At 38.4% G+C, this 22,726-nt stretch overlaps 1 protein-coding gene across 5 annotated transcripts in view; it reads right to left on the bottom strand.

Moving 5' to 3' along the window:
- The window catches only part of LRRC7 (leucine rich repeat containing 7), a 496,684-nt gene that overhangs the window by 290,752 nt on the left and 183,206 nt on the right, over positions 1-22,726 (bottom strand). For all 5 annotated transcript variants that reach the window (XM_080658305.1, XM_080658301.1, XM_080658302.1 and 2 more), the window contains exon 4: positions 5,285-5,402. In XM_080658305.1, the coding sequence (XP_080514431.1) occupies positions 5,285-5,402 (118 nt within the window). The remainder of the gene's footprint in view (positions 1-5,284; positions 5,403-22,726) is intronic.

The following is a 22,726-nucleotide window of genomic DNA, read 5'->3' as shown; positions in this document are numbered from 1 at the left end:
AAAATTTCAACAGATTGTTTGTGAACCTCAACAAGTTGAACCTAAAATATACATGGAAGAATTGAATACTAAGAACAGCAAGATATATTTGAAAAAGAAAAGAAAGGAGAACTTGTATTATCAGAGATTAAACTCAATATTACGTTTTAGTGATTAGAACAATGTGCTCTTGCCACAGGAACAGGCAAATAAGCCAATGATGCAGGATGGGGAGTTTAGAAAAATGTCTTTTGTATGTAAAACAGGTAGAATTATAAATCAGTGGGGAAACAAAAGACTAATAAGTGTTGCTGAAACAATTAATCATCTATTCATATGGAATTTTGATCATATATAGCACAAAAAATAAGTTTAAAGTGAATCAAAGGCCTAAATGTAAAAAGAAACTAACAGTTTGAGAAGAAAATATAGACAATACCTTTATGCTATTTGGGTAGGAAAATTTTTCTTAAATAAGCTATGAAAATACATAATATAAAGAGAAGACTGATAAATTTTAGTAAATTAAAATGTTAACTTCTCTATGGCAAATGGCATCTCAAGCAAAGTGAAAAGACAGGCCACAGGTTGGAAGATGATATTTGTAACTCATTTAACCAAGGGACTGATGTCCACATACATAATAAACAATCCAAAATAAAAATGTACCAAAAAGGACAATTTTGTAGAGAAAGATACCTTACACTTGCCAATAAGAAGAAATAAAAAAAAAAAATCCAACTCCTCTAGTGATTAGGGAAATATAAATTAAAATATTGAGCTACTCTTCCATCTGATTGGGCAACATTTAAAATATCTAATAACCACAAGTGTTGGCAAAGATATAAAACAATTGGAATTTGGTACTTTGCTTATACAATTAGATCCACATTGGTCATCAAGGACAGATTTCAGAAACAATGTGGAATGAAAAACTTGCAGAACTATATGTACAATGTATTAGTACTTCATTGAAATTTTAAACATACTAACTCTGAGAGGGAGGAAGTGGCAATGAGAATATACAAGTTTCTGTAAGGTTTTATTTATTTATTTTTTTAAAAAAAACTAGAGTGTGATATCTATAATAAATGTTAACATTTTAATCTCATGGTAGGCACATTGTGGTCTCATTATTTTCTTCATGCTTAAAATGCTTAACAGCTTAAATATTAAGACTATATAACTATTTTTAATATAAATGTTAAATGTTTTTAATACTAAATTGAGTTTTAAATGACAAGTAAGATTGAGCCAGGTAAAAGAGTGTGAAAGATAATTTAGGCAGAGAAAATAATATAGAGTCATGGAGATGGTGATTGCATTAAATATTTAAGTACCTTGACCATAAGGTTAAAAAATACAGATCATCTTTGGTGAGATGGGAGGATGGAATGGAAGTGTAGGCAGAGGTCAATTGTGGGGACTTGCTGTGTTAGGGAGCCTACACTCTATCCTAGGTCAGTTGAAGAGTCTTAAGTAAATATAACCTAGTAATATTTGCAATGTGTAAAGATTGCTAAAGCTACTTTGTGGAGAAATGTGGTGGCAATAATGGGGATGGGGAGACCAATTAGGAGGCTATTTAAGTAGTCTAGGAAAAAGAAAGAGACTAAATTAAGATTGTATGGGACCAGAGAGAAGAAAACAGACTTGACTATACATATATTTATAAGGTATATTTGGCAGGATTTGGTGACTGAATGAATATGGTAGACAGAGGAAATAATGGAGTTTTGCACTGGATGCCTGTGTGGATAATAGTAACCTTAGCAGAGAGCTGGATAATAGAGAAAAAACAGACTGGGGTGGATGATGAGTTTGGTTTTAAATATATTATGTTTGTGGTGTTTGTGGAACATATAATTATGTTCAGCATGCAGTTGGCTATATCAGTCTAAAGCTCAAGGGAGAGGTCAAAGCTTTATATGAAGTAGTCACTATCCCAAGGACCATGGATATAAAAAATATTGCTACATGACAGGTTAAAGCTGATTTTCGTTGTTACTCATTACTTACTGCAGTGTCATTTCTATATTTTCCAGCACTCAGTCACACTTAACATGTCTTCAGTCTAAGAGGTGAAGTCTGTAGCCTACATAGGGTCTTTAAGGTAAAGAGTTGTATGGAAAACACAGCTTATTCTTATATTATTATTTATTAAATATTTCATTATTTTCCATATAAAGAACTGTCAACCTACTTTTGCCCCACCCTGTATAAATGCACACTGATTATTTTAAAAGAATGCTTCTGTATATGTTATTAACCTGCCAAACAGAGAGATGAATAAAATAACCCCTGACTTCCAGGGTTTCACAATCTAGTCAAATATACAGGGATATATAGATATTAAATTACAAAGTGAGATAAGTTCAAAGCAAAAACACACACGAGGCACACAATGGAAAGTAGCAATCAATTATGTTGTGTACAGGCAAATTTCCCAGAATAAATGGCATCTGAAACATCTTTTGAAAGGTGAAGATGACCCGGTCTGCTTAATGAGGGGCAGCAAAGGGGAGGCAGGAATATTTTGAGAAGAGAAAAAAACAGAGTTCCTTGTGTCACAGATAAATAGCTGATGCATTTGGGAATTGCTTGTGGATGAAATGGAAGGGAGAAAGGATAGCTGGAGATGTGGTGGGAGAGGTAGATGAAAGCTAGTCAGGCAAATTATGATATCTTTCTGCGCTCAATAGTTCCCTTATTTAAGGTTTTATTATAAAATGGTATCTTTGAATGGTAAAAAAAAATTGTGAATCAAAGTGGCAGATGGAAGAACTGAAAATGAAAAGTAAAGATTGGAGGCCACAGGGACGACCAAGGTCAGCTTTAAACTCAGCCTCCAGATGAGTTAGTTCATTGTATGGAGTCACCCATCAACTTCAAGCACATTTCAGGCAAATTTTTTACCAGATTAAGTAGTACTTAAATGAGTCTATCTAAAAATTAACATTCTATTTCTGTCTCTAATACCAATACTGACAGTGGTATCCTCTTGAGTCTTGACTCTCTTCCACCAGGGCTATTCCAGCCTTGCTAACTGTGATGCTGACACTGCACTTATTTTCTTCTATCTGCTCCTTTTGCACTTGACAGATCCCCAAAGGATGTATTATGCTCCTTAAGTAACTGTCAAGGTCTCTGCCATAGAAGTCAGTGACAGCTTTTTAAGGTATGATTTCTGAAATGGGTCATGTGTTAAAATCTTTCACCGTTTGTGTAATTTCCAGCAATGGCTCACCTAACCTTTTGTCCTGTACTAACTCTGCAGAGCGGCTTGCCATGTTTTGCGTGTCGTTTTGCATAAATATTTCCAGAATATAGAGGCTATAAACATAGCTAAAAGTCCCTAAATAATACTCACAAGGACTTTTAAGGATGCTTACAGATTTAAGGTCCCCAAATCTCATATTTATCAGGAGTTGTGTGTTTATACTTGGTGATGAATTTTTTCCCTAATCCTCTTTAAGATAGATTTTTAATTATTTGGACTTTCCAGGCAAACCTTCCTGAAGATCAAGGGATATGGTATATTTCTCCATCCTATATTTATCAGAAATTAAAATTTGAAAATAGCATTTAATGTGTGAATGTACGTAAATAGATAAGCAGTATTAGTTGTTAATAAGTGCAGAAATACCAATCCATCTAAATAAGTGGCCTGTAAATCTAATCTTAAAACAATAAATGTAGAACTTAATGTCATCTTTTAATGGGCCTAAGTCTAGTTGCTATTCTCTAAGTCTGCATATACTGGTCTTTTAAATTGTTTTCCTGAAAACGCTCTAAGTGGTAAGTTAGGTTGGATAGAAGAATGTGTGTGTCCACTGTTTGTATTCTGATTGTTTTCTTCAAATGAAATGTTCTCCTTTATCCAGATGCTACCATGCTTCATAGGAATCCTCAGGCTACATCTTTTACTTGAGTTCTTCTCTAATAATAAAGCAGTCTTAATTAATCTTTCTATTCTCTAAGAATTTGCAATTGTAATTTGTGCTATGTAATTAAATATTTCATTGTATAGTGTTTTTTATGATATTCACTGATTACTTATAGGGGTTACTCCTCTTTCCCCAGTGACAGTAAACTTTTCTATGACTCTCATAGACTTACACTCTAGACATCTCACTAGCTATTCACACCAGTATATTTCAACAAGTGTTCCATGTTCATCCAGAATAACCTTTCATTCATGAACTCATTTAATCATTATGTGTTGAGTCCCTACAATGTGCCACACACTGTTTTAAGCAATACAGATACACCATTAACAAACACACAAAAAAATTGAGACATCATTGAATTTTAATTCTAGTAAGCACAATCCAGACAATACATAAATGATGTAAATATATAGTATGTCAGTTTCTCATAAATATTATTAAGAAAATAGAGGTAGAAAGAAATAGGGTTTGCTTCTAGGGAATAACAACAGAAAGATCTTACTATTAAACAGGACAGTCCAGAAATTCTTAGAAATGCCATAGTTAATGTGATCAAGAGATTTTCCTAGTGTCTTTAACAAAACAGATTAAATTAAGGTGCCTATTTACCTAGAATTAAGCCAATCTTATCCAACTTCTTTCTTTTATTAGGGTGCTTAAATTAATATTTTCCTTTTTTAAAAACAGCTCCATTAAGGTATAATTGATACACAAAAAACTGCACATATTTAATATGTGCAATTTGGTGAGTTTTGGATATATGCAAACTCCAGTGATACCATCACTACAATCAAGTTAATAGACACATCCAACATCCCCCAGAGTTTCCTGTGTCCCCTTGTTGGTTTTATGTTTCTTCTCCTTTGTTTTTGACTTCATGAGTGAGTGAGTGTGTGTGTGTGTGTGTGTGTGTGTGTGTGTGTGAACACTTAAAAGAAGTTACATTTTTAACAAATTTTGAAGTTCACAAGATCATATTGTCAATTATAAGCACTACGTTTAATATCAAGCATATCTCCAGTCCATTATAAAGTCTTAAAGAAAGGATTTATGTTTTTATTTTTATAGACAATAATCCTGGTCCTCCACCACATATTCTGAGAATGAGGTAAACAGTGTAAAGGCAGTAAAATATTCTAAAAAAGATTAAATAACATATCTAAATGCAAAGGGAAATCAGGCACACCAGTAAGAGAAGGGGAGAGAGGTTTTCTGTCATTAACTGATAAAGATTTAACTTTTCAATAAAGTTAACTTAGAGTTGCAACAAAATAAAAGAATCATACTATTTTCTAAGAGAAAACATTAAAACATATTTTCAGTAAAAATTATTTAGAGATGAGATGAAATCTTACCATTTTTACTGATGTCGAGTTCTTTAAGGTTAACTAAACTAGCAATAGTGGTTGGCAGACTTGAAAGGTCATTGTCAGGAATACTTAGTTTTCGTAGAGCTTGACAGTTGAACAATTGCTGTAAAAAATAATAATTAATTAGAACTCAATTTGGTTAAATCCATTCATCTGTAAACTCAGTAACAAAATTCATCTTTATAAGTGTGGTAGTGAAAGGGCCACCTTCTTCCACCCCAAAACCCTCTATTGTTTTCAGAATGTTTTCCATCCCCATATTAGAACCTCACTCTTCTCTGCTGCCCAGATTCAAAACTCAAAGTATTCTACTTTTCCTCCTTCTGTTTACCATTAATATCTAATTTGCCACTGACCCTATAGATTTATTCTTTGAAATAATTTCTGGAATTGTCCCTTCTTTTCTATTCTCACAGCTATAAGATCCTGTCACTGTGTTAGATTTCAGAAAGTAGCACTTCAATTTAATCATTTTAAAGAACTGTTTATATGACATGCAAAAATTGATATATATTTGAGTACATGAGCTCACATTTCTTTTGTTTCCCTCCACACTGCTCATAAATATATAATAAATGAAACATACAACCTCTGATACTTGGTGAAAAAAATCACTAGTGATTGGTTAATTTCTGCCATTAGTCCAAAGTACTAGACAGGGAAATATTTAAAGTTAAAACAACGGTTCTCAAATTCAGCATGCTTGTAATCACTGGTGGGTGGAGGTGCCTGTTTAAAATGTGAATTGTTGCTCTGTACCCAAAGACATACTGATATAGTGGGTCTGGGATGGAAGTCAACATATGTATTTAAAAAAATATTTATTTATTTATTTCTGAGAGGAAGGGAGAGGGAGAGAGATGGAAACATCAATGATAAGAGAGAATCATAGATTGGCTGCCTCCTCCTACACGCCCCACACTGGGGATTGAGCCTACAACCCAGGCATGTGGCATGTGCCCTAACTGGAAACAGAACTTCGACCTCCCGGTTCACAGGTCAACGCTCAACCACTGATCCACACCAGCTGGGCATCAACATCTTGTATTTTAAACAAGAACTCTAGTGATCTGGTTATTCTGATGTATGTGTTTACAGTACCATATTTTGGGAAACAAGATTTTTTAGCTATGTCCATCTTATCTTGATTACTCAAGATATGAACAGCTGGGACAGAATTTTTATTCTTTTCTGGAAGAATTATCTTAATGAGATCCTTTCTGTTTGACATTTCTAATTATGTTTTGCTAAATTTCCACAGATGAAGTTTTTGGTATCCATGACGATGCAATTGGCCCACAGTACATTTAACTACCACTTGTTCTTACATGTAACTCATTATTTATAGGCAGAAATGATGTAAGCCATAGTTGTTATTTCTTAACTCATTAGTTCTTTTAAAAAATAGATTGTACTGGTTGATACTTAAGATGAAATATATATTTTCTTGCTTTTGGTTAGTCACTTGTAGCTCCTTACATAGATTATTTGCAATACTTCATGTAGTGCTAGAATTTCAATATGCTGTACAGAAATATTGCTAATTTCTTAATAACAGTTAAAAATAGAAGTTTGATAGTTCTTATTAACAGACAATTTTCCTTTAAAAATAGAAAAATAAATGTCTACACTCATGGTAAAAGTTAACTAAATTTTTGTCCATCTAGATCATCCTGCAAGAATTACATCTATATGCAATGTAATATTATAAATTCATATATTTAAGATTATAAATTCATAGATTTTTAAAAATCAATTGCCTCATGACTGCTGTTGGTCAAGTATTCTAACTATTCTTTAGATAATAGATTATTATAACCATTTTATGCCAAATTTAGACAACTAAATTTCAAAACAAAAAGGCTTTTTTTTTCTCTTTTTGAAATTTAAGTCTCATCATCTCAACTAAATTCTCATTTCTCCCATAAATTAAAAAATATATTCCTGTATTCTTCTCCAACTTTAAATGCAACCATATTAGGAACAAAATACACTGAGTAGCCAGATTATTATGATCTCTGAATGCATAATAATCTGGCCACTCAGTGTGTGAGTGTGTGTGTGTGTGTGTGTGTGTGTGTGTATAATATATATATATATATATATATATATATATATATATATATATTAGAGGCCCGGTGGATGAATTCCTGCATGGGTGGGGTCCAGCCAGCCTGGCCAGGGGGAGGGGACATGGGCAGTTGACTGGCCTGCCTGCTGGTCGAACTCCTGGTCAAGGGGACAATTTTCATATTAGCCTTTTATTATATAGGATATACACTGAGTGGCCAGATTATTATGCATTCAGAGATCATAATAATCTGGCCACTCAATGTATATGGAAATTCTTCAACACTTTATTATACAGAGAATCCTAGACTTCTCTGGTATAGAGGCTAAGAGCATGGTATATGTAATTAGACTGATGTGGGTTCAATCCCCACTCATCTACTTACTAGCTGTATGGTCTTGAGAAGTTGCTTAACATCTCTGAATCCTATCAATTTCCTCCTCTGTAAAATTAGGACACTAACATTACCTAACTTAAATGAGTTATTATTATTCATCAATTCTAAGTTCTGCATTTTTTACATATTAACATCTTTGATATTTGGGAGGCATATTACAATCAAGAGCAAGTTACAATTTTTAAGGAGTGTTTCTTAGTGCTACTATAATAATGATGTCTTATAATCAATGGCCCTGATTTGATGAAATGAATTACTTGTGAACATGTAAAAATGTGATTGGCACATAGTAAGAGTTGATAACTATTAGTCATTATTAATATTTATAAAAACGATACAGAAGCACACCTCTCTATATATAACCTATTTCTTATTTTCTAGATGATGAGGTCTTTGAAGGTAGAAGTCATATCTAATTCATCTTGTTAGCAATTTGTTTCAAGTTATTAGCATAGTACATAATGTGTGCTTAATAAATATATTTTAACAAATACTTAGGTAAGTTGAGGGAAAATCAGTAAACTATTCAGTTCCAGTTAATACGTCACAGTATTAGAAATTTCAGAGAGGTAACAATCTTGTGGAATTTAATTTCATAAACAAAGTGAACTTCTGAATGTGAGTTATGATGTCTATAACTTGGGAAGAAATTAAAGAGACATTTTAATGATTCTTTCAAGATTCAAGCTTTGAATGAAAATGAAGTCAAGGATGATTATGAAATAACCATAATTCTTCAATATAGTATAAAATAGCAAATTAATTAATTGCTAATTAGAGTAAGACTGTTAATGTTTATTGTTACCCTGACTTTCATTTGTTATTGAAATTTCACATTTCAAAAACAATGAAGTTGTTTTGAGCCTTGAAATATTTGTGTACTAAAGTTCTTTTTCTGGGGCTAATGGAAGCAATTTAAACTCTGACAGAAATTGGTTTGTGAAGAGCGTGCAATTTAAATTACTGACTCGAGAAAGTAATGGTTAGGTGTTTACTAAGAGAGCTGACAAAAAGAGAAAGGCCTGAAGATTGAAAATAAAGAAATATTTGGGGCAAAAAATGTATATCTTAAAAGGAATTATGCATTCATTCATGGAAAACCATTAATTGATACCTGCTACAGGCTAGACACTATGCCAAGTACAAGAGGCACAAAGTAAACAAGCAATAGCTATTGAGCTCAGATTGCTTAAAAGTTAATATTCAGACAATAACTACAGTGGGAAAATGCCAAAGTAAATATTAGGTATGGTAAAAACACACAGGTAGGATATCTGTACCAGATTATGTTCATGGTGGTGATGGGGTTGACTCATGAAAGTATTCCTAAAAGAGGTGATTAAAAATGGATCACCCAAAAGCCAGCACAAGTAAGCAGATGAAGTCCAAAGAGGGATAATATTGCACCTATCTTGTACCATCTAAAGATACTCCCATTCAAAATATGCGTACCTCAAACTAGTTTCAGAAATTTGCTTGATATATGCAGAGACTTAGATCTTGGAGTGAATGCTCTAAGTCTACAACAGCTACATGCATTTTAAATAAATTTATGGAATACTAATTATATGCTATTGTAGACATTTAGCACTGAAAATGAAAAATAAAAGATATTGCCAATTTCTGTCTTCAGCAGTATGGTGGACAAAATCGTCAAAGAAAACCTTTCAGTGCAACAAAACCACACACACATTAATTTTTCCAATTTGTGGTTTGTAAAATGGTAACACCATTTGCCAAATTACTAATAAAACAGAATATTTTTTCTTGTTTTATTCATTTGAAAAATGTTGTCATATTCTGGATACTAATTTTTAAACAGTTCTCTCAATTTATCGCTCAACATTCCATTCTTTTTATGTTATCTACTAGAGGCCCGGTGCACGAAATTTGCGCTCGGGGGGCTGTGTCTCTCAGCCAAGCCTCCACCCTCTCCAATCTGGGACATCCCTCTCACAATCCAGGACTGCTGGCTCCCAACTGCTCGCCTGCCTGCCTTCCTGATTGCCCCTAACTGCTTCTGCCTGCCAGCCCGATCACCCCCTAACCACTCCCCTGCCAGCCTGATTGATGCCTAACTGCTCCCCTGCCAGCCTGTTTGCCCCTAACTGCCCTCCCCTGCAGGCCTGGTCTCCCCCAACTGCTCTCCCCTGCAGGCCTGGTCTCCCCCAACTGCTCTCCCCGGCAGGCCTGGTCTCCCCCAACTGCTCTCCCCGGCAGGCCTGGGTCCCCTCCAACTGCCCTTACCTGCAGGCCTGGTTGCCCCCAACTTCCCTCCTCTGCTGGCCTGGTCACCCCTAACTGCCCTCCCCTGCAGGCTTGATCGCCCCAAACTGCCCTCCCTTGCAGGCTTGGTCCCTCCCAACTGCCCTCCCCTGCTGGCCTGATCGCCCACAACTGCCCTCCCTTGCAGGCCCGGTCACCCCCAATTTCCCTCCTCTACCAGCCTGGTCACCCCTAACTGCCCTCCCCTGCAGGCTTGGTCAACCCTAACTGCCCTCCCCTGCAGGCTTGATCGCCCACAACTGCCCTCGCTTGCAGGCCTGGTCCCTCCCAACTGCCCTCCCCTGCTGGCCATCTTGTGGTGGCCATCTTGTGTCCACATGTGGGCAGGATCTTTGGCCACATGGGGGCAGCCATCTTGTGTGTTGGAGTGATGGTCAATTTGCATATTACTCTTTTATTAGATAGAATAGAGGCCTGGTGCACAGGTGGGGGCCAGCTGGTTTGCCCTGAAGGGTGTCCCAGATCAGGGTGGGGATTACCTTGGGGCGTGGGGCGGCCTGGGCGAGGGGCCTGTGGGGGTTTGCAGGCCAGCCACGCCCCCCGGTGACCCAAGTGGAGGCCCTGGTATCTGGGATTTATTTATCTTCTATAATTGAAACTTTGTAGCCTTGAGAGGAGCCAAGCCTCCTGCTTGCTCCATGGCTGCCGCCATTTTTGTTGGGATTTATTTATCTTCTATAATTGAAACTTTGTAGCCTTGAGTGGTGGCCTGGGCCTGCCAGTGTGTGCGGAAAGCTTGGCTTCCTCCATTGCTGGGGAAACTCACGCCTCCTGCTCGCTCTGTGGCTGCAGCCATCTTGGTTGGGTTAATTTGCATACTTGCTCCTGATTGGCTGGTGGGCATGACTTGTGGGTGTAGTGGAGAGATGGTTAATTTGCCTAATACTCTTTTATTAGATAGGATCTACATAAAAGCCTAAGCGACCCTTATGACAGGTCGACAGAAACCAGTCGCTATGACACGCACTGACCACCAGGGGGCAGGTGTTCAACGCAGGAGGTGCCCCCTGGTGGTCCGTGCGCTCCTACAATGGGAGCGCCACGGGGCTCATGGCTGACAAGAGCAGCTGGGGCAGCCCGAGCCTCTCCCACCTCCGCGGCTGTGCTATAGAGGCGAGGCGCAGTGGGGCCGGGATGAGCAGGAGAGGCTTTGTGCCCCACCTGCCTCTGGCTCCTCTCTGGCCGCCTGCCTGCTTCAAGCACTGCTACATCCCCCGAGGGGTTCCGGGTTGCGAGAGGGCGCAGGCCAGGCTGAGGGACCTCACCCGTGCACAAATCCATGCATCAGGCCTCTAATCTTTCAATAAAAAGACATTTATAATAGTCAAATTTATCTCTGTTTTAATATGTGCACATGGTCTCCAGTTTTTTCCTCCTGAAAGTTTTCATGCTTTGATTTGCCTCATGTAGAATTTATTTTTGAGTATGATATGAAGTAAGGGTCCATTCTTTTCCTTTTATTGATGACCAGTTGTTCTGGCACCATTTTAAACACAGCTCAGTGTCTCTCCACTGATTTGCAGGACAAGTTCTATTGTACATCTGATTTCCACATGAGTATGGGTCCGTCTCTTTACTCTCTATTTCTAGTCCACTGCTCTCTGTCCGTCTCTCATTCCAGCTAGGTCATTTGAACTCTATGACTGGGAAATGTGGTTGAGCTAGAGAAGAAGGGAAAGGAAAGTAAGAGAATGCCGGGGGAAGGAAGAAAAAGCTCAGCCAGGGTTTGAGAGAGAGGCAGTTCTGTGAGCAGAAGGTGGGGTGGGAGGGGTAGATTGGGAAGAGCAGGGCAGTCCAGAGAGCTGTACTAGGAGGAATGACTCAGGGGAATGTTAGGAATGGCTCTATTATAAACTTGGTGGAAAGGAATAGAAAAGGAAGATTTTAGCCAGAATGTGAAAAGATGTGCGAGTCTGGGCTTTATCCTACAGGAGGTGTTCAGATGATGATTTTTATTCATTTCTGAGTCAGCCTTGCGAATGCTGTTTCCAGAAAAACTTCCACACATGCATGCATATGCATGCACTCACATGCGTGCGTACACACACACACACACACACACACACACACACACACACACACACGTCCAATTTCAAAGAACTAGCAAATCACTGGGAGCCCATGAGTGGCTGTGGACCAGGTTAAGGACCGCTGTGATGGGTCATGAAATGTCACTTTAAAAAATGCAAATGTGATCAGGTCCATCTGCTCATCCTTTTTCCATGGTTCTCTGCGTTCTTCAGAATAAAGTTCACATTTCTTGCTGTGGCTTTCAAGGCCCTTCATCTCTCCAGTTTCTCACCTTGCCATTCCCCCGTCCCTGTCTCTTCCTCACACCTTCCCCTCTCTGGTCCTGCATTACCATATCTCCAGCCACACAAGGCAGCGGCCAGTCTCTGCACTCACCAGGCTCTGCCTCGCCCTTGCAAATGCCAGGTTTCCAGCTGTAGCTTTTTTCCACTGCATCCTGTCCCACCTCCTCCCTACCTCCTTCTCTAAGCTCAGGCCTCCCCAGCTTTAAGATCACAGCTCAAGACCGGTTTACATGCTCCACCCATGCACTTTCATAAAATTCTGTATTTATCCCCACTGAAGCCTAGATGTCCCTATTTGGGGATTATTAGACTGTAAGCTTCTCTAGTCACTGTGGCTTCTTCAGTGTATAATGCAATGCTTGACACATGGTATCTTCTCAGTAGACAGTTGTTATTTCATGAATATTCTTATACAGGGAAGTGACAAATAACAAGATAGTCACCACTTGTTGGAGAGCTTAGTGAATATGTGAAAGGCACTAAACTAGATTTTAATATATATCACCGTTAGTTCTTGCAACAATGTTGCAAGGAAGGTATTATTATTCCTATTTTGCAGGTGAGACAACTCAGGAAGTTCACTTTTACAAGGTCATCTTCGGAGTAAGTGCCAGAGCCAGCATTCACATTCAGTTTTGTCTGATACGAAGCCATTTTTATTGCGGCCTGTTGCTCCCCCTGCACTGTCAGATCGTGCTCTGGAAAGATAACGGGGACAAGTGATAACAGTTGGAGGCTGCCTGGTAGGGGAGAGTGAATAAGAGGAGAACCTTGAACCCATCCTAATGGTCCCAGGAGGATTAGGGGAAGAAGATTTAAATTCAATGGTTATTGAGAGCAAGGACCTAAAGTAGAGTTAAAGGAGAATATATGTTTTAGCACTTGGCTCACCCTGAAGTGCTATACAAGTGCAAACTATTATAATTGGAATTAGCATTTTATTATCACCTTTATACTCTGGCTTGGAAAATCAAGGACACATTAAAAACACCATGAATGTGAATAACTGTATATTAAAGCAGCTCCCTAGAAAACATAAGAAATAACCTGTTTCATTTTGCACCACGAATAAAAAATTATGAGTTGCTTGTGAATTTTAAAAAGATAAACTGTTTTCCTGAAAAGTTTCATATAAAATCATAAATATTCAATGAGAGGGTTATTGATGCCATACGCTGGCACAAGTGGATTCCGCCGGGAGAAGGACTGATTATCTAATGAGCTGGCATCACTGAATGGCTGGTTTCTTAGAAGCTCTTCCTTTGAATCCCTTTAAATGTGTGCAGGAGACGGTGTTTCCAAGTTTGTTTGAAAGCTGTTTCAAATAGATAATTATTTTGCACACATTAAAATAAAATATTTTAAAATTCTTTAGTTTAACCCAAGTATTGATAATTATCTTTGGTGAGAAAAGAGTCAACTTAAAAATAATAGAGTAAAAATGATTTTATATATACACTTGGTAAATTGCAAGCTTCTAATTATGATGTTCATTTACTCTTTTCCCTCCCTCCCTCCCTCCCTCCCTCCCTCCCTCCCTCCCTCTTTCTCTCCTTTCCTCCCTCCCTCCCTCCCTCATTCCTTTTCTTTCTTTCTTCTTCCCTCCTTCCTTTCCCATTCCCCTTCTTTCCTGACTGCTTGTGCTTGTGAGCACCTCCTAAGCATCTTCTCAGAGCCACACAGTGACAGGACCCAAAGGTGAGAGAACAAAGTAGCCCCTTCCTCAAGTATACAGTCAACAAGTAGCTATAAAATGAAATAAAATAAGATAAAATGTAAAAATACTATAAAATATGCTTTGCATATTGCCTTTTAGTCCAGAAAAAACACTCTTAGAACTTGCCCTTAACCTAGAGAATCTGGATTGTGAATCTGCCTTTCACACTAGTCTCCGTGGCTCCCTCCCATTCACATCCGTCCCTTAAATGTTCCTAAAGCAGGGAAGTGAGTGACTCGGAATTTTGCTGGCACCTGTGACCAGAAGCAAGGCTGGGGGGTGATTAGAGAATACCCAGATGAAAAACAATGAGAGTCTTAGTTAAGGCACTGTCAGGAGGGATGGGGAAGGAGACACACTGGGAGGAGAAATCATTAAGACGTGGTGCCAGTCTTATATCGGCAGTCACAGAGGGGTAGGTTTTGTGGTCCAACAACACTTTAAGGTCTCAGTAGCGGTGAGCAGTGAGCTGATGTGGGAGGTGTGGAGCCAGACAAGTGCTGGTGGCATAAAATAAGATTGCAGCTGTAGGAAAAGGGAATGCTTATAAACCCTTCTAGTGCATTTTAGAAATATCGAATGTGCTGCAGAGATGAGCTCTTTTTTTCCCCGTGGAAAGATGGCAACTACAATAACTACCCAGGCATTTTATCCTAGAAAACAATAAATATTACTGCTGTTGCTTTAAAGTACAGATCTTTTCAGCAACAATTTGTACAAAGGCGTTTCTGAATCATTTTTCCCCTTTGAAATAGCAAGGTTATTTTAGCATTTGTCATTGTCTTAGAAGAAGGGGTTATAGCTGTTATATTGGGATAACAGCTGTTTGTTTCCATATACAAGACCTGGCACTTCACCATACACATTCTTCGTGACACCAGTTGCACTTAAAATTTTTTAAATGAAAATGTTCTTTAACTTACATATTCATGATTACTTGATGAAAATAAGCTAATAACACCAAGAATAAAGTAGAAAAAGGTGAAAGCTGAATATAAAAAAACAGCTTTAAAATTTTTTCTTAAAGAATTGTTTTGTTGGTTTTTAGAGAGCAAGGAAGGGAGAGGGTGAGGGAAACATTGATGCTAGAGCAAACCATCCTTTGGCTCCTCCTGCACGCCCCCTACCAGGGATCGAGCCTGCAACCTGAGCGTGTGCCCTCAGAGGATATCCAACAAGCAACCTTTGGTGCATGGGTTGACACCCAATCAACTGAGCCACACAGCCCAGGGCACAGCTGTGAATGTTTTTAATTTTCATTGTTGCTAGGCATTTGGGGCAAATTGCTGATAACGCTGCTATTCTTAAGACAAGTGGTATGAGTGTGTGTGTGTGTGTGTGTGTGTGTGTGTGTGTGTGTGTGTGTCTTCATGTATATGCATAGGTTGCCTTGGTTTTTTGTTGTGTTGCTTTTTTAGTAACTATTAGTTGGTAAAATTTTTGGTAATTTTTAAAAGGTATTAGCTTGTCTATGGAGAGTGGTCAATATGGTGTGTGAACAATTGCTTGAATAGTATTAATCTAGACTTCTATACTAGTAAAAGATTTTAGAATTTTTTAGTAATCCTCACCCAAGGATATGTTTTTTATTGATTTTAAAGAGAGAAGAGGGGAGAGAGAGAGAGAGAGAAAGTAACATCAATTGGCTGCCTCCTGTATGCTCCTTGACCAGAGAATATACCCAAAACCTAGGTATGTGCTGTGACCAGAAATTGAACCTGTAACCTTTTGATGTACAAGGCGACACTCTGACTGAGCCACCCAGCCAGGGCAATACTGGTATAAATTTTTGAGCAGGTCAGTAAACCAAAGAGAAGATGGCTTATGGTATAGCTGGGATCTGTTCCCCACATGTAGTCATAATGGGAAAATTATAAACTTTGGTATCAGGCAAGCCTAGATTTGAAATCCGACTCCACCATTAACTAGCTACAAACTATTGAGAAAGTTCCACAATTGTTTTCTAAGGTCAATTTATCATTTAAAAAGTCCAAATTGGTCCTGTTCTAGTCTTTTTAAAATATATATATATTTTATTGATTTTTTACAGAGAGGAAAGGAGAGGTATAGAGAGTTAGAAACATCGATTCAGCTGCCGCTTGCACACTCCCTACTGGGGATGTGCCCACAACCAAGGTACATGCCCTTGACCAGAATCAAACCTGGGACCCTTCAGTCCGCAGGCCGACACTCTATCCACTGAACCAAACCAGTTAGGGCTCCTGTTCTAGTCTTATCTTTAGCAACACACTTCTGTCAGGCAGACTTCCCTGACCACTCAGCTAGGCGGGATTAGTTTTCCCTTTACTGTGTTCTTATATGATCTGGCACACATATTTTTATAATCCACTTTTACCAGTCCTATTATAGTTATTTATGCAACAAATACTTAGTGAGATCCCAACTTTGATCCAAATGTTGTACTCATTTAAAGATTAAATAGACCAAGTCTCATAGTCTAGTGTCTTGCTCCTTAACCTCTGTTTCCATGGAGTAAAATAAGCATTCAACAAATATGTCTTGAAAGAATAATCACATATGTTTGGTAAGTGCAACTGTGGACATGCACTTATGGCCACATGGAGGCACAGAGGCGTGTGAGGTAACTGCCAGTGAGAGAAGAATGGAAACTGTGGAGGAGGTCACAGTTGAGATGAATCTTAAAGTGGCATATGAGACAGAGGAAGCAGCCTGAGCTTAGAGGCAAGAAAGAGGCTGGTGACACTTGGAGAACAGAAGCAAGGGGTTGGAGAGGGAGGCTGTAGCCAGGCAATGGGAGGCCCTAGTTGCATGCTTTCTCCCCTGTAAATTAGAGAGGAGACAGGGAACAACCTTAACCGAGATTATGGCCTGATCATATTCACATTTAGAAATATCACTGTTGGATGTGTGAAGAAGAAATTGCGGAGGGCAGGGATCAGATGAATAAGGAGACTGTTCTGTTCAGCCAGTGTGGCTCAGTGGTTGAGCATCGACCTATGTATCAGTCGGGGCGCATGCCCGGGTTGTAGGCTTGATCCCCAGTGTGGGGTGTGCAGGAGGCAGCCAATCAATGATTCTCTCTCATCATTGATGTTTCAGTCTCTGTCTCCCTCTCCTTTCCTCTCTGAAATCAATAAAAAAATATATTTTTTTAAAATAAGGAGACTGTTCTAGTCTGCTAAGAGATGGATGAGGGCCTGACAAAGGCTCTGTTCATGGTAGAGAGGTGAGATTAGATTTAAGAAAGAGCTGGCAAAATTGACAGGACTGGGCAGTTGGTTTGATGAGGAAGGTGAGTAAGAAGTAAGAGTAAAGGATGACAGGGTCCTGGTATTGGGACTAGATGGTCACCCAACAGAGAACATTGGACAGGAGACAGATTTCAAAGGGAAATTAGACTTGTTGAGTGGAATATTCAAGTAAATCCAGAAAGCATGTACAGATCTGAAAACTGAGAAATGGGGCTGAGCTGACAAGGCAGATTTGTAAGTCTTCAGTGCGGCGGCTGAGAACATGAGACTGGATGGATGTGATGACCTAGAACAGTGGTCGGCAAACTCATTAGTCAACAGAGTGGCAAACCACGGCGCTCGCGAGCCGCAGTTTGCCGACCACTGACCTAGAGAGAATGGGAACATCAAGACACTCTCACCTCCTTTCCCCTAATGTTATTGTAAAAGCCACAAATGAAACTTGACTGCCCAGTGTAATGGATTATCTAGTTTTCGCCCTCCTTGGCCTTCCTATCCCATTTGACAATGTCATCACTGCTTCTCTAGAACTCTCCACTTCCTCGGTTTGGTTTCTGTGACTCTGTTCTTCCTATGTCAGCATCCCCTTCACCCTGCCCTGCTGGTCCTGCTCCATTTCTCCTGGGAGTTAGACCTCCCCTGCGGGTTGGTGGTACTTCACTGGCAATGACAGAAGCAGCCATTATTAATGTTAATGAGCAAATTCATGTGGTGAACATATATTATAAGCTTTTATGTAGTCAATTCTTAATTATTTTGGACAAATAAAGAGAAATTTTATTCCTATTAAAGGCCACTGACAGACAGGAAAGAGACAATTAAGGGCCATGGAAGTTATATTCAACATAATTAATCTTTATTGCCACTTCAAAAAAAGAGAACAAACCTTTAATTCATCCATTTAAAATGTAAAGAAAGCAGAAAACGTAACTCTCTAGGCAATAAATACCACACACACACACACACACACACACACACACACACACACACGTACACACAGGCTAAAATAAAAAAACCTGTTACCAAGAAATCAAGAAGCAGTAAAAAGGCTTTAAAAAGAGAATATTGGTATCCTCACTAATCTCTGGTCAAGATTTAACTCAGTTATTGGTCTTTGGGCTCATTACAGAAACAGCAAGCTGCCTCTTTGTATAGAAAGCATAAATATCTCTAGGGTTTTATTAAAACATTAAATTTCACATAAATTTTGGAAGACTCGATATCTGCAAAAGATTGTCTCTCTTTTTATATTACTTAATTTAGAAAAAAATGACTTCCTTTTTGTAAAGTGGGATTATCATTTCTCATTTTATAGGGAAAAAAGGCAACTTTTTGGTGTTCTTTCAAGGTACTGCAGCTCTTTCACCATTTGTTGAAGGTTTTGTGTTTTGCGAGGTCTCATGCTCACACTTTACAGGCATCATGCTATTTTCTTCTACAACAATGAAGAATTACCACAAGGTTGGTATTAACAAAAATAATCCTACAAGGTAGATGCCCTCTTCTAAGTATGGGAGAAACTGAGGCTGAGAACCTTCCTCAAACTGGGATTCAAATTCAAGTCTGCCAGATTCTAAAGCTCTATTGCTTTTCAATACACAGGATATTTCCCCGCTAACTGCTCATCGCAGCAACCAGAAGAGCCAGTGGAATTCTGGAGTTGAGCTTTGAAGTTAAGCAATACTAGCATAGGCAATGCACGTGAGCTTACATTATTCATATCCTTTGCTTCACTTTTCTGCTCCTGTTTTTGTTAGTCCTCACCCCAGGATATTTTTCTTGATTTTTAGAGAGAGTGCAAGGGAGGAGAAGAGACACGCAGAGAGAAATATTGATGTGAGAGAGCCACATCGCTGGTTGCCTGGAGCTTATAACTGAGATATGTGCCCTTGATCAGAATCAAACCCAGGACCCTTCAGTCTTCAGGTTGAGGCTCTATCCACTGAGCCAAACCTGAGCCAAACCAGCTAGGGCTTGCTTCACTTCTTTCCTATCATTTCTCATTTCCTGAAGAACTGTTCATTATCTCTGAAGTTTAGTCTAGGTTCTCTAAATTTCTATCACAGTTCCTCTAACAACAGAATAGAGTGAATGTGATTTTTTTCTTTTCAATTCAGATGAAATTTTCATTTGATTCCATAACATATTCACATTTCTCTCTTAAAAGTTTTTAAATTAATTGTCATTATTTTTTTAAAAATGTACCACATGTATGCTATGGTAGATCCTAACTCCTGGTCTCATATATCTATGCATAATTTTGAAAGCAGATGTTTACATGTGATTTTACATCTGACTATGGGCCAGTTCTATGGAAGGTCAACCTCATAATCATATTAAAGTAATTCCATGTTCCTATAACAAGTTGACTATGGCCTGACTTCCCAGGAGTCCCTGGTCAAGAATTGTATCATGTAGTGGTTCTATATCAAAGAAGGCATTCTACTAATGCAGCAATTTGGACTCACTTCTAGAATGAAACCAACCTTTAGGGAATTTTTCTAAAGTATAATAAACAGTCCAGAGATGGAAGACGCTGACGACGCCTTGCCACACTAGCAGTCAGCAGCTGTGCGACGCAGCAGGTTGCCTAAGACCAAACCAGAGAGGGTCGGACCTGCATTGCCACCATGTGCCCATCATCCAGATATCATTGCTGACATGTACACATAAGGAACTGTTTGACATCAAAACGGGGACTCAGAACTGTTGAACATTGAAATTGGGACTCAAACATTTTTTGTTATTATATGTTTATTTCTAGTCTGCAGAGGCAAGATTTTTTAAAGGAAATGGGGAAAAAAATAGATACAGAGGCAAAGAAGCATTGAACAGACTGTCAAACTACAGCGGGAAGGCAGGGGAGGTTGAGGGGGGCTGTAAGAGATCAACCAAAGGACTTGTACGCATGCATATAAGCATAACCAATGGATACAAGACACTGGAGGGGGTGGGAGGTAAAGGCATGTACTGGGGGGTAGGGGAGGCCGGCGGGGAGGTCAATGGGAAAAAAAAAGGAGACATATGTACTACTATTTGTAATGCTTCAAACAATAAAAAAATAAATAAATAAAATACACTAATGAACAATAAAAATAAAAAAATCACCAATAAAAAAATAATAATAAATACTGTAGGGAAATTTTTCTAGAAATTTAAAGGATAGGTGTATGGAAAACCAAGCAAATAAAAAATGAAGCAAGTTTAGAAAAAGCTTGTGTTTATACTCTAAAGAAATAATTCTCCATTAATTCTCTAAAGGCTAATTTCATTCTAGAAGTGAGTCTAAATTGCCACACTAGTAAAATGCCTTCTGATTTAGATCTACTTCATATACTAAGGACTGAACCAGGAAACAAACAACATTAACACATGTAATAATCAGTTAAATAGTATTATAAGAACTAGTGAAAAAAGTAGATAGCAAATATTGACCAACAATTATAAATTTACATTTTAACTTTTTATGCCATTTAATTTGCTCAAATGACACTTTATAATTCACTTGAGCATTGGATATTTACATTAATCAGTGTGTTTTATGGAACATTTTCAAAAGGAAGTACCATAATTTGGTCAGATCTACCAACAGGTTAACCCTTGGAGCATTTGTCTCCCAGCTTAATTCTCTTTCTTTCTTTTCTTATTTAAAATTATTTTTTATTTTTATAAAAGCATTACATCAGTTCTTTGTCCTCTCATTTGCATCCCACAATCCCTCTTCTAGTGGTAAATGCTTTCAACATTTTTGACTATCACTTCTTGTATTTTCTTCTATATTTCTAGAGAATACACTTATATTTCTAATTCTTGTTTTATCAGTTATAGATACTGCATATGTATTTCATATTATGACAAGTGAAAAAATCATATCATTTCTTACCACAACCACCATCACTCTTTTCCCCCCTCATCTTCCTGATATACTTACACTCAACTTTTTTGTTATATAAGTAGTTAATGCTGATAGTAATGTTTATTTACACACTATGTTTGATTTTTTTACTCATATTATTTTTCCTGAAGTTGCTGTGTTTTTTATTTGCCTGGTTTTCTATACATTTATCCTTAATTTTCCCCCCAAAAGTTCAAACAGCTCTGTCAAATGCCCACCAAGTCTACCTCCAAATGCTAAAGCACATCAGCTAAGTTGCTAGGCCCACAGTTTATTCTAGAACTAATTCCTGCACCTGGTGTAGCTGGCTCCAGTCTGGGTAGGTTGCTGTCTCAGTGTGATGCATGCATGGCTTCCATAGAAATCCATTTGCAAACTCCACCCCCAGACTAAGCTCTGGTTTCCTCGATTCCATACCTTCCATCTTCTGGTTTATTGCACATCCTCTAATAGAAACCTGTGACTCATTTTGCTCTCTCTTCCCACTCCCCAAATCAAGACATGAAACAGATGACCCAATCCAGTAAATTTTGCCTCCAAAAGCCTCTCCAAGCAGTGCCCTTGATTCCATCCTCAGGGGTCACTACCCTGGACTAGGCCATCATCCTCTCTCAGATGTCTATGGACCTTCTTGCCTTTGGGTTTACCCTTTTATGTCTATTCTTGATGAGCTAGAATGATTTTTCTAAAATACATATCTGATCTTGCTGCTACCCAGTGAATTTTCACATAATCCAGATAAAATTCAAACTTCTGATCTTAGCATGGAAGGGCTTCCTAATTTCTCCAGCCTCATTTCTTCCACTGTCACTCCTGCACTATGTATTGAAGCAATACTTCAGTTCTTTCAGTTCCTCAATTATGCCTCATTTGCACTCTTTCGGGAAACTGCTCCCTCCTCTCCTACTGAACTCTTACTCATCCTTAAGACTTAGTTGAAATGACATTCCTCAGGATGCTCCACTGAATGTGTTTGTAAATCACTGATTGCTTCCCCTCTTATCACAGAAGACAGCATACTGGATGCAATTACTTGTTCAATGTAAGTCTATTCAATCACCATTTTCCTAGCAACTAGCAAAGTATCTGGCACATAGTAGATACATTTTCAAGAAAAGATTAATGAATATACACATTAAGCTGCAAACACAATTTCCTGTGGGAGCTAGATGGGTAACTTCACTGTTAGTGGCAGCCTAGGTGGAATCTGTGGCCAATAGAACTGCTTCATCAAGAGCCAGTGATACTCGAATCTATATAATTGTTACCAGTGGGGCATATGGACCCCAACAAATCTTCCTTTTTTAAAAGAGTCCAGGAATCTGGACTTTTTTTTTTTGGTAAAATATAAGTTGGCTACTAGCTCACTTTTCAAAAATTGGCAGGCCAAACAAAACACGACTGCTTGTTTCTAATTTCTGGATGAAAGATAGATTTGGATTGGCAGTCCTGATCTGATAAGGCTCAGAGATCTCACTATTTTTTGGTGTCTTTATGAGGAGGCTCAGCTAAT

This window comes from Plecotus auritus (assembly GCF_963455305.1).
Source record: "Plecotus auritus genome assembly, chromosome: 2".
Taxonomy (NCBI): Eukaryota; Metazoa; Chordata; class Mammalia; order Chiroptera; family Vespertilionidae; genus Plecotus; species Plecotus auritus.
The sequence above is the reverse complement of the archived record's forward strand: the minus strand, read 5'-3'. Positions and strand labels throughout refer to the sequence as shown.